We start from the raw sequence: 12,800 nt of genomic DNA on the forward strand, positions 1-12,800 counted from the left end.
AACAATAAAAAATAAATCAAGTAAATTACATAATTAAATAATATAATAATGATACAATTTAATAATTAAAAAGAAAACAACTAATAATAAATTAATTTACATAAAGTAATAAAGAAGTAAATCTAAATAAATTAATAATAATAAATAAAAACATCATAAATACTATTTAAAAAATTACAAAATAATAATTATTATAATAAATGATTAAAATAAAAATATGTTGTTTAAACAGAATGACCCATGTTACATGTGTAGAGACACACAGAGACACTTGTTAAACAATATTCCGCGCTTATTCAAGCGAGACGTTTTGGTGAACTATCGGGAAATCCGCGCGTCCCCCTACTTTACGGCAGATTTACGGCAGACTTATGGCGGTTTTACGACGGTTTGTGGCAGGCGCCGAATTTGGAAAGTTCCTGAATGTTTTTCTCAGGTTCACACTCCATGACACGAACACATTTCAGGGTTAATGTTAAAATTTTAACACCTGTTTAATCTACTAACTCGGTCGCTGCTTTTTGTTTTAGTTCTGTTGAAGCAGTTTTAACGCGATATTTCTTCTTCACTTACTTTACTTGCTGATATCTGACAGGAAAACTCAGTTGTTTTGAAGCCATGGCCTGTTTACAGAGGCGCGCGCGGGTGCATGAGTTGTGTGTGTGTCAGTGATGATCTCCGTGGGCAGGTCGGTGTGTGTGTGGGCAGATCTCGGGATTCGTCGCTCCTTATCCATCAGTATGATCAGAAGAACTCAGATTAAGAAGGTGCTTTGCGTCGCGGAGAAAAACGATGCGGCTAAAGGCATCGCGGAGATCATGTCGAGTGGCAGGTCGAGGAGAGTGAGTGTGTGGCACTGCATTTAGTTTTACACACACACACACACACAGCATTCTGAGGAGATGTTCACAAAGATCAGTCTGTTTTTTTCCCTACTTCACAGAAAGAAGGATATTCAGTCTACAACAAGATCTATGAGTATGAATATAATCTGTTTGGACAGGTAAGTTTTATGTCACAAATGATCTTCACTCAGGTTCTATTGAATTATTATAAATCTGGTGTTATATCAGCGCTTTCTGTTCGAGGCTTCTGTCTTCCCAGTCACTGCTGTGCAGGTGTGTGTGAACATGTTACATCAGTTCATTTGTAACCGTGGTGCGAACAAACATGGATGCCACAGAAGAAAAGCAGTCAGTGATTTATTTATTGATTGATTTTATTGTCTGAGGGTGTACCTGGTGCTGAAGAGTGTAAACAGAAGTGTTTGGATATCTCTGGAGCGATACTGTAAAAAAAAGGTGAAAGTTTTTAAAAGAGAATCATTACTGGTGACAAGACACGGATTCATCACTACCAGCCTGAGAGTAAACGGCAGAGTATGAAACGGAAACATCCTCAATCCCCGACCAAGAAAAAGTTTAAATCAGCTGGAAAATTCATCAACGCTTGCAGTTCTCTGGGATTCTTAAAGGCCAGAAGTAATGGAACATTATCAGGAAAAAGGTTCAACAATCAACCGGGCTTGTTACAGTAAGACGCTTATTGAAACTTCGGATTAAACACAGAGAACCGCTATCCGAGAGCTTCATGATCTTAAAACTTCTGCCCCTGCTGTTGACACTCTCAAGGCATTCTGCCTATAGTCCTGATCTTTCATCTGTTTGGTCCCCTGAAAGCGGCCCTAGGAGGACAAAGAGTCACTTTTGATGATTAAGTGAAGACGGCGGTGCATTTGTGGCTCACAGCTCAGCCTAAAACATTTTTAAATGAGGGAAAACGAATGCTTGTTGACAGAGGGAAAAAATGTGTATTAAAAGGCAAGGAGATTATGTATATGATAAATGATGCATTTTTCTTATCTAAAAGTAATTAAAATAAATTCTACAGCCAGAGTGCGGATCATTTTTGACTCACCCTCGTACATCCACTAAGTGCAGGAGTCATCTGTTTAAAACCAGGCTAATCTGTTTCGTGTGTGTGTGTTTATTTTATGACAGAATGTCACTGTCTGTATGACGTCTGTGTCAGGACACCTTTTAGCCCTTGAGTTCAAAGCACCTTTTCAGAAATGGTGAGTACACATTCCAAATCATTTATTTTTATTTGAGCTTGATGAGCGTAAAAATACATTGATCCGCCATAACATTATGACCGGTCAGAGTGATAATGCAGACCCGAGTACCACAGCTGTGATATAAAATGTTCATAAAAGATGTCTGTAACAAGTAAACCAAAAAGCAGTGTTGTGTAATAGGCACAGCTGTAATCCAGTCTTGCTGTTCGATGCAGAAGTGGAAAAGTATTGCCCTGAAAACTTTGTATCAATTAAGGTATGTATGTTTTCTTTCTTTTTTTATTAAGATGCACAGTTTTCCTGATACAATCCCTTGATTCATTGTGTTTATCTTAAGAGGACCTTGGAGAGAGAGGCCAGGCAGTGTCAAGCTCTGGTCATCTGGACTGATTGTGATCGCGAAGGAGAAAACATCGGATACGAGATAATTGATGTCTGCAAAGCTGGTGATTTCTTTTTATCTTTTTCTTTTTTTCTTAGTGTATCATTAATGGCTTGTTTTTAGTTTTGTACTTTGTGGCTGTGTACACGTAACATGTACTCTCTCGTCTTCTAGTCAAGCAGAACATTCAGGTGTTTCGTGCTCGGTTCTCTGAGATTACTCCTAATTCCATTAGGAGAGCCTGCGAGACTCTGACTGAGCCGGACGTTAACGTCAGCGATGCTGTGGATGTCAGACAGGAGCTCGATCTCCGTATCGGTAGGTTTGAATAAACATAAGCGGTTTTTGTTTGTTTATTACTCTATTTGATGACTTAGACAGTTGTTTGGTTCACGTTTTTCCAGGAGCTGCGTTTACAAGGTTCCAGACTTTACGGCTGCAAAAAATCTTCCCAGAGTCTCTGTCTAATCAGCTGATCAGTTACGGGAGCTGTCAGTTTCCGACCCTGGGCTTCGTGGTGGAGAGGTTTAAAGCCATTCAAGCGTTCATCCCTGAAAACTTCTTTAAAATTAAAGGTATGGGTTTTTGCCACAGGGTATTTTCACTGCTATGGGTTTTTATGATTACTGTTATATGAGGATGAGTCAAAAATTATCTGCACTCTGGCTGTAGAAAAGACAAATACATGTTTAAATGTAACAGGAGTGCGGATCATTTTTGACTTACCCTTGTAGAAAATATATGTCCAAAAGTATAAAATGTCTTTGTTGCAGAATTCGGTCAATGCCTTTTTGTTATAAAAAAGCTGATGTTTTAAGTCATGAAGGTCAGCTGTTCTGTAACATTTATCACAAGAACAGTATTGTGTCGAGTGTGTTTGTAAAAACCATCAGGCTTCATGATGAAACTGTCTCTCATGAAGACCTTCCCAAGAAATCAAGACCAAAACTGAGCGCTGCTGCAGAGGAAAAGTTCATTTAGAGTCACCAGCCTCAGAAATCACCAATTAACAACCAGCACCACAGATTAGAGCCGTTAAGCTTTACAAAAAGCTTTACAGAGCAGATATACATCTCAATATCAACTGTTCAAAGGAGGTCATTGTGTAATTTGGATAAACACCTTCAGTCTTTTTTTACAGTGTAGAAATGAATAAAAAATCAGGAACAACCATGGAGTTAGAAGGGGTGTACAAATTTTTAATTGGTAGGGCAGAGAAGAAGTTTACCAAAAAGTCTGCATTTGTGCTCGGTGTAATAATATTCATAGCTTGGGGGAACAAAATGTCAAGAGCGACCCTCTTGCGCGCTTCGCTACTTTATCAGCTGTGGCTGTGTATTCGAAGGATGAGGGTGGTGCGCAGACAGAGAGATCAGGCGCCGCTGATGATGTCACACTAAACAGTGGTTCACTTTCACGTTCTGGTGCGGTTCTCCTTCAGATTTGATTCAAGTCGTGCCCGAGTGCACCGTTCCTTTCTCGAGACCACTTTCCTTTTCAAATGGACTTGAGCGTGATACGCCGATCCATTCCCGGGTACGATTACAGAATGTTTAACGTTATGCAAATGTACTGAACTTTGGAGTCAAGTGCACTGGGAGCCAAGACGTGAAAGCACCCTAACCAAAGCTCCTCATACATCCTATTTAACGTTCTCTGTAAGGTGATGAGCTGAGAAGGCAAGCTGACGGGTTTTTTTTTTTCCTGTGTGTGTGAATGTAATTAAACACACTGAGTGACACATTATTGACACCGAGTTGACATTGTGATTTTGTGTTTTCTTTCCCAGTGGTTCATGAGCCTAACGAGGAGGAATCTGTGGAGTTCAGCTGGAAAAGACATCGACTGTTCAACCACACGGCTTGTCTCGTGCTTTACCACATCTGCATGGAGGTTAGCAACATGTAGTACCGGTCTTCATGTATGCCTGTATTGACAGAAATAGATGAACCTGGGCAGTAAGATGAATGTGAATTGTGTTCTATATAATAATGAGGTACACGTTATGACGGTTATACAAGTCTTATAAAATGTCCACTGTTTATTTTGTAATAACTTTCTAGGATCCCATGGCGAGAGTGATGTCTGTAACAAGTAAACCAAAAAGCAAATGGCGTCCGTTACCCCTTGACACAGTGGTAAGCCATCAAAGTCGAAATCACATGTCATATCACATGTTGTGTGTGACACAATAAATAATATGGTTTATAATAGGGAACAGGTAAAAAAAAATTTCAGTTTAACATGTAGCGTTTATATACCGTACTTTTTATGCACAAGTCTTGCAAATAATGGCTGTAGAGCAAGGATATCTTAAAAAAAAAAAAAAAAAGAGTTATTACTTAAAAAAATAAATACTATAACAATAATTAATGAAGAAAAATCTTTGTGACATGCTTTTGCTTAAAATATAGGCTCAGGTACAATTTATGTAGTTTTATAAGCAAATGAGCTGCTTAGTTTTAAGCAAAAGCCGGTCACACAAAAAAAGAAAAAAAGAAAGCTTTAAAGAAAAAAGAAAAAGGTCTGTGGACTTTGTCACACCTGCTTCTTTTTTATTTTATTTGGTTGTTTTTTGTACTGACTTAATAATGAAGTTATAAAATAACCATCTTTTTTTTTTTACACAGGAACTAGAAAAACTAGCTTCGAGGAAGTTGAAGATAAGCGCTAAAGAAACCATGAAAATAGCCGAGAAGCTGTACACACAAGGGTACGAGTCTATAAATAAACATTTATATTATAGTTCTTCTCCCCGACAGTCAGTTGAACGTATAATTTTTTATTCATTCCAGGTTCATCAGTTACCCTCGTACCGAGACCAACATGTTTCCGAAAAACCTGAACCTGATCCCGCTTGTGGAGCAGCAGACTCAGGACAACCAATGGGGGGCTTTCGCTCAAGGCATTTTGGAAAGCGGTGGGCCGACACCTCGAAATGGAAACAAATCAGACCAGGCCCATCCTCCCATTCACCCTACCAAGTACACAAGCAGTCTCCAGGTGACCTACGTCTTACTTCAAATACGACATGCATGAATATAAACTGTAAATGCATGCATTGGGTTTCTATATATTTATTTGTCGTATTTTTTTCTGTATAGGGAAATGAGAAACGTTTGTACGAGTTTATCGTTCGTCACTTCCTGGCCTGTTGCTCCAAGGATGCGCAGGGTCAGGAGGTGATTGTAGAAATCGACATCGCTGAAGAGAAATTCTCTGCAAGTGGACTGACCATTATTGCTCGGAACTATCTCGAGGTTTACCCATATGAAAAGTGGTACAATAAGGTAACGTTCCCGTCAGAATTAGGTGATCGTCTAGCATTGTGTTTTTCCACATACAAGTAGTCCCCGACATCCAAGTTACGAAATCCGCTGATATGAATAGAATTTCACGAACATTCGTAGATGCAAACAAATCACGCAAGTAGCTCACGTGTATTGTACAAAAAATTTGACACTGTAGTGCACCGGATAGCAATATTTACAATTTTATACAATGTTTTCAGTGTATATATAATATTTTGTATAAATTCAGGAGAAATGAGTCTGCCTCTATCCTGATGGTAAATAATCCTAATTTCAGGAAAATACCCAACAAAACAGAGATTACAGTCCAATACAGTGGAAAACAGCTCTGGGACAAAATAGAGTCCGGGATTCCCCTCATGTTTTAAAGGCACAGAGACAACACTGTTATATTCATTTCATGTGTGTGAGGTTAATTTCCTTAGTAATACTAATCATACTAATACACTTGACTAAATCTCTGTCCCCTTTTACCACTTTGCCAAAGATTTACTCAAGTAGATTAGTATGATTTACATTGTATATTTGTGTAAAAGGTGTATAAGACTCATTTTGTCCGACTTGCGAACAAATCCAACTTCCGAACGTGCTCCCGGAATGGAACTCGTTCGTAATTCGGGAAGTACCTGTACCTAATTGTGGATTTTTTTTTTTGTTGTTGTTATTTATTTATTTATTTATTTGCTCTACAGGTTATTCCCTTATATACACCCGAAACAACATTCCAGCCAACCGCTATTGAGATGGTGGAAGGACAGACCAGCCCACCTCAGCTCCTCACCGAGGCTGACTTGATCTCTTTAATGGAGAAGCATGGCATCGGTATAATATTTAGCTGATAGAAGTTTATGGCAGCCATTTTGCAGGAAGAAACAAACAAACAAAACAAACGTTTGGTTTTGTAGGCACAGACGCAACACACGCCGAACACATTGAGACCATCAAGAGCCGCATGTATGTGGGCCTGACGGATGATCAGAGGTTCCTTCCTGGGGAGCTCGGGATGGGTCTCGTTGAAGGTACAGATGCTTAAATATGGAGTTAAATAGTGCGTTTAAATCATAAATATAAAATCTTATTCAATTTCGTGGAAATGATGGTCAGCACATGGCACACTACAGTGTTAGGGTTAAAGCCTTTACTAGATTTCCATCGGTCTTGTTTTCCTTAATCTGTGAGAGTGAACAATATTTATAATAATTAGAGAAAAGAAAAATAGCCTTGTCTCATATTATGCATCCACATAGAGGTATTGAAAAAAGTACTATAAAAATCTCAAATATAGTGCGATATCGATAAGTGTCAAACTTGTCATTTGCACAGTAAAGAAATGTTTCCCCCATACAATGAAATTCTTCCTTTGCTGTCCTTAATCAATGCCACAAAAATAAAAAATATAGGAATAAATAAATTAAAAAGAAACAATTCTAAAAGCAGAATTAAAAATACATACTGTATATATTACAAAGGAAGCAATATAAAAAAAAAGTATTAAAAGCAAATGATTAATATATTGGCCAAACGAATAGACTGTACACATGTCTACATATGTAGAGAAGAGTATGTAAGCACAAAAATATTTGTCCCAAAGCCTGCAATGACTGCACTGTAGTGGAATACTGTGTTCACAATGTGTGGGAGAAGGTCTGCAACGTGTGTGCAAATACAGCAATGATTTATATATTATCTATTGTATAGAGTATAATCAGTAATCTTGGAAGAGAAGGATATTAGTTCTTCTGTTTTAACTTTTGTGCTCACTTAAAAAATATATATATACTCAGCAAAAAAAGAAACGTCCTCTGACTTTCAACTGTTTTTACTTTCAGTAAACTTAATGTGTAAATATTTGTATGAACACTAAAAGAATCAACACCATAAGAAATAAACTAAACTATGTTTCACCATGTGTCCCTGAATGAAGGGAGGCTCAAAATCAAAAGTACCAGTCAGTATCTGGTGTGGCCACCAGCTGCTTGAAGTACTGCAGTGCATCTCCTCCTCATGGACTGCCTATTGCGGACAGTCTGAGCACTGATGGAGGGATTGTGTGTTCCTGGTGTGACTCGTGCAGTTGTTGTGCCCATCCTGTACCTGTCGCGCAGGTGTGATATTCGGATGTACCGATCCTGTGCAGGTGTTGTTACACGTGGTCTCACAGTGTGGACATGGCAATTTATTTCCCCTAGCCACATCAGCAGTCCTCATGCCTCCCTGCAGCATGCCTAATGCACGTTCACGCAGATGAGCAGGGACCCTGGGCATCTTTCTTGCCTGGGTGTTTTTCCACAGTCGGTAGACAAGTCTCTTTAGTGTCCTGCATTTTGGGAACTTTGACCTTAAATGTCTACTTTCTATAAACTGTTAAGGTCTTAACGACCATTCCACAGGTGCATGTTAATTAATTGATTATGGTTAATTGAACATGCATGGAAAACATTGTTTAAACCCTTTACAATGAAGATCTGTAAAGTCTTTTGGATTTTTACAACATTATTGTTGAAATACAGTCCTGAAAAAGGGACGTTTCTTTTTTTGCTGAGTATATATATCAAAATGTATAAATATACACTGATCAGCTATAACATTAAAACTATTAATGTTTTTGGTCTCCGTGGGAATGCATGAGTGAGCCATTAGTGCGAATGATCCTATCACCAGTTTACACATACAGCATACAATTGAAGATCTACTTTATTTAGTTCACCTGTTGGTCGTGATAGTGTATTAAATGTTTTTAAACTTTCCTAAATGTAAAATCCTTGTCGTTTGTCTTTCTTTTCTTTTTTTCTTAACACTATAACTCGTATTATTTTGTTTGTTTGTTTTTTTGTACCGGGGATGAAAATTTGTATTGTTAATTTGAGTAAAACTGGGTTTCAGGGTACAACTCTATGGGCTATGAAATGTCCAAGCCGGACCTGAGGGCAGAGCTGGAGGCGGATCTGAAGCTTGTGTCTGAAGGCCGGAAGGACAAGACATCTGTCCTCAGACACCATGTGTCAAAGTACAAGACAGTTTTTATAGAATCTGCCAGAAAGGCAAAGAAGTAAGTTCATAAGATTAATCATTGCAAATGCATGTTTTTCAGGGAATTTTAGAAATGTAAAAGCAGTCATTGACAGACATGGAAGAATAAGGAAGTCACAAAGCCATTCTTTCGTTCATTTCTTTTCTTTAAGTGTAACGCAAGAAGCTAAAGTAAATGCTGCTGTATAAAAGCAAGGTGGGAAAAGCTGGAGTGAAAGTTGCTTCCATGTTGGGCCGTGAGTTTTGCCAACAGATAATTAAAAATTTTGTTCTATAGACTTAAATTATAATACCTTTCACTTCCGCCTTTTCTTTTTTCAGTTTGGAATATTATACAGAATTAAAAGTGAGCATCAAAGTGAGCATGGAAAGTTAAAAAAATAAAGAAATCTGTGAAAACACTGAATAATGCTTTGAAGAATTGTTGGTCTTGCTCTTTGCAAACTAGATCATGTAATGAAACTATTTATTTATTTTCTTTTTCCCCTCAGGTTGGATGAGGCTCTGTCCAATTATTTAGGCCAGGCCCAGGAGTATACAGAGCAAGAAGAACAGGAGTTAGAGATGCCGCTACCGGTGCGGAAGTGTCCGCAGTGCAGCCGAGACATGGTCCTGAAAAAGAAGAAGGAGAGCACAGGGTAAGGCTTCATGTATGGAATAAAACACAGACTGTTTAGATATAGAAAATGTTTGATATAGGACTGTTTTCCTGTATGTGTAATGATTATTAACGCAGAAAAAAAACCAAGTCTTTATGCTGTTTAACCATTTAGTTGTACTGTATTTTGCAGAATGTCTGCAAGACGAGAAAGTTCCTGTTATGCCGCTTTTTTTTCACTTTCTTGCCAATATTAACTGAGAAACCACAACTCAAACGTTCTTTTTTCTGATAGTTTTCCTGTGATGAAAATGTACTGAGACATCTCTCCTTCTATATCTCCATTTCTCACAAGTCTGCTTGCTGAAGGCCTAACCATATTAATGATTTTATGTTTAATTGAATAAGTGAGATGATAAACAAGTCTCAGTGTGTTGTGCGTACAGGAATAACAGTGTATTAGAACAGTTTAAGTCTGAGTGTATGTGAGCTCATCCTCTGCTCATTGTGTTATTTCCTTTTGTTGTCGCTTTGCTCGTCTTTTGTAGGAAGTTTCTTTCATGCATGGGCTACCCGAGCTGTAAGGCAGCAGTATGGTTTCCAGACACGGTGCTGGAGGTCAGCAGAGACGACAGCATCTGTCCCACATGTCGCCCACATCCTGTCAACATGTAAGAAACAGTTTCTGTACTTCCTTTTCTGAAATAATGTGAGTCAAACCCGTCTTTGGACATGGCAAAACCAGAGCCAAGGTCACTTTGTGTCTGTTTTCCAATTTGGCTTTAGGCTGAAGTTCAAGTTCAAAAGGGGAAGTCTACCACCAGGGATGCCTCTTGAGTTTGTTGGGTGTGTTGGTGGCTGTGATGAGACTCTGAGAGAAGTCCTGAATTTGAAGTATCTCCGAAGTGGAGGAGGAGGAGGAGGAGATTCCAGCACTCGAGTTAATCACATTTCAGCGTCACGCCAGTCGAGTTATGCAGTAACCAATCCAGCACTTCAGTCCACGTCTGAAAGCACACCACTGCCTCCGAGACCAAGAGCAGACACTCGTAGACCTACTCCTCCTAACACCACACCAGCCTGGTCCATACAGGCGTCACAGTCCACCCATAACAATGTTGTGTGTAACTGCGGCCAGGATGCGCTTCTCCTCACCGTGCGTAAAGAGGGCCCCAACCAAGGCCGTCAGTTCTACAAGTGCAACACAGGGAACTGTAATTTCTTCCTGTGGGCCGAAGAGCCGAACGAGCAGCGCGGGTCGGCAGGGAGGAGCGGGTCGTTGGGACACCCGCGCCCCAGCTCTCAACCGCCCAGGCCTTCTCTTGGCTTTGGAAATACACCACAACAGAGGCAGGGGAGCAGAGGATCTGGGGGAGGTGGAGAGGATTGTATGTGTAACTGTAATGTACCTGCAGTCACAAGGACCGTCATGAAAGAGGGGCCGAACAAGGGCAGAGCGTTCCTCACCTGCAGCCAACCGAGGGAACAGCAGTGTGGCTTCTTTCAGTGGGTGGATGAGAACGTTGCTCCGGGTAAATAACAGTACATGGTCTGGCGCAATACACTTTATTTGGGCTTAATAACTTATATTACATTCCATATGTATGAAAATTAAAGACTAGCCTAGCCACAGAAAGTATGTTGTGTAATACAAGGGGCGTTCCAGTCAATCCGGGACTTTTGACTGTGCAGAATGACAGAACACAGTTATGCGAGTAAAAAGTGAAAAGCTCGCCTGCCCCTTCGCATGCATATGAACTTGAGTAACATCCAATTCTTTATCCATAGTGTTTAATATGATGTTGGCTCACCCTTTGCAGCTATAACATCTTCAACACTTCTAAGAAGGCTTTCCACAAGGTTGGAACAGGAAGGGGCTGTCCCCAAACTGTTCCTACAAAGTTGAGAACATGAAATTGTCCACAATGTCTTGGAATGGGTAAGGCATTAAGGGTCCCTTTCACTGTAACTAAGGGGCCGAGCCCAACTTCTGAAAAACAACCCCACACCAGTTTCAACATGACTGAGTACCACTGCACAAAGCAAGGACCATAAAGACATGGATGAGCGAGTTTGGGGAGGAACATAAGTTCTGACCTTAACCTGACAGAACACCTTTAGGATGAATTAGGATGGAGACTGCAAGCCAGCCCTTCTCGTCCAACAAATTCTCATAAACACACTCCTAAAACCTGAAGCTGTTATAGCTGCAATGGGGGCGGGGCCAACATCATATTTAACCTTATGGATTAGGAATTGGATATTACTCAAGTTTATATGCATGTGAAGGGGCGTATACTTTTAGTGTATATCTAAAGTCCCGGTTTGACTTGAACACTTGAACACATTAGCTTGGTTAGAAATTAGCCTAGTAATTACAACTAACTTTTAAAGTGGGTTGAAGAAAAGAGTGGATTTTGTGAATTGAAAACTACAGTTATGGAGAAACACTGCATATAAAAGCTTAAGGATTAGTGGTCTTGCATGAAATGCTTACGCCTCACACAGGAAAAATAATAAATACCACCAAAGTAACTAGCAATATAGCTGCTAAAGTTAGGATTCGTTATCTTAATATTTTCTACTTATCATTTTCCTGTCACTCTCCTAGCTGCTCTAGGAAATGCACGAGAAAACAACAGCAAATGGACTGCCAGGAAGAAGAACGAGGCCTCTTCAAACAAGGCTTCTGCCCCTAAAAGGCAGAGGAATTGTGGAATTTGCCATCAGCCGGGCCATACGCGTGCCACCTGTCCTCAGGGCCGGTGAGACGGCAGCAAATGGAGCTGACTGAAGATAATTGTCTATGTATAGTTTTGTTTTGTTTTTTCAGAGTAAGTTTTTGTGTTATTTGTAATATTTTAAAATCTAATAAAACCTAACATTTATAGGAACTTTGTCTTTGTTTTTAATAATTTGGTTCTTTTTTACCAGATCGTCCTTCCTATATGAAAAATTCATTGACTAAAGTGAGACTTTTTATTTTTATTTTTTTGTTTGCTTGAGATGAATCCATGTAAGCAACTGATAACCATGGGTTTAATCAATTATGACTGCAAATTCAGTTTTATATGGGGGGCAAAAAAGTTTGTAGTTTACTTTTATTGTGTGAAAAGGTAGTTTGGACTCATCCTGGTAAAGAAAAAGCATCAGTGCATTGACGAGCTTATATTAGTATTAGTGAATTAATTAATGCATAACCTAAATGTAATCTTTTAGGCTAAGAAACAAAACCTCAAAATTTACATAATCATTTGCATGCTGAAAAAATTTAGCATTATGTCTGTGTTATGGATGCGATGTTAAATTGACAAACATATATAAGAGTTCTGGTTTTCTCCAAAGTTCTTGAGTTTTAAAAACAGTTGCAGAAAGCATTATAGTTGGACCATGAAAGAGATT

At 39.2% G+C, this 12,800-nt stretch overlaps 1 protein-coding gene across 1 annotated transcript; it reads left to right on the plus strand.

The window, feature by feature from the left end:
• Nucleotides 1–395: 395 nt before the first annotated feature.
• top3a (DNA topoisomerase III alpha) lies at nt 396–12,267 on the plus strand. The gene is made up of 19 exons (XM_053493373.1): nt 396–842; nt 944–1,003; nt 2,001–2,074; nt 2,258–2,333; nt 2,415–2,523; nt 2,634–2,777; nt 2,864–3,034; nt 4,249–4,352; nt 4,523–4,597; nt 5,090–5,172; nt 5,255–5,462; nt 5,564–5,749; nt 6,463–6,592; nt 6,676–6,789; nt 8,654–8,819; nt 9,292–9,438; nt 9,947–10,069; nt 10,185–10,930; nt 12,010–12,267. The coding sequence occupies exons 1-19, from the start codon at nt 672–674 to the stop codon at nt 12,165–12,167; spliced, it is 3,045 nt and encodes a 1,014-aa protein (XP_053349348.1). The 5' UTR covers nt 396–671; the 3' UTR covers nt 12,168–12,267.
• Nucleotides 12,268–12,800: the final 533 nt, after the last annotated feature.

This window comes from Clarias gariepinus, chromosome 3 (genome assembly GCF_024256425.1).
Source record: "Clarias gariepinus isolate MV-2021 ecotype Netherlands chromosome 3, CGAR_prim_01v2, whole genome shotgun sequence".
In the NCBI taxonomy this organism is placed as follows: domain Eukaryota; kingdom Metazoa; phylum Chordata; class Actinopteri; order Siluriformes; family Clariidae; genus Clarias; species Clarias gariepinus.

What these genes read in the sequence shown, in the direction of transcription:
- top3a (XM_053493373.1), top strand. Translation starts at nt 672, where the DNA reads ATGATCTCCGTGGGCAGGTCGGTGTGTGTGTGGGCAGATCTCGGGATT. An exon ending in CGTTACCCCTTGACACAGTG is followed by an intron (nt 4,598 to 5,089) that starts GTAAGCCATCAA and finishes TTTTTTACACAG; the next exon opens with GAACTAGAAAAACTAGCTTC. An exon ending in CGCCCACATCCTGTCAACAT is followed by an intron (nt 10,070 to 10,184) that starts GTAAGAAACAGT and finishes ATTTGGCTTTAG; the next exon opens with GCTGAAGTTCAAGTTCAAAA.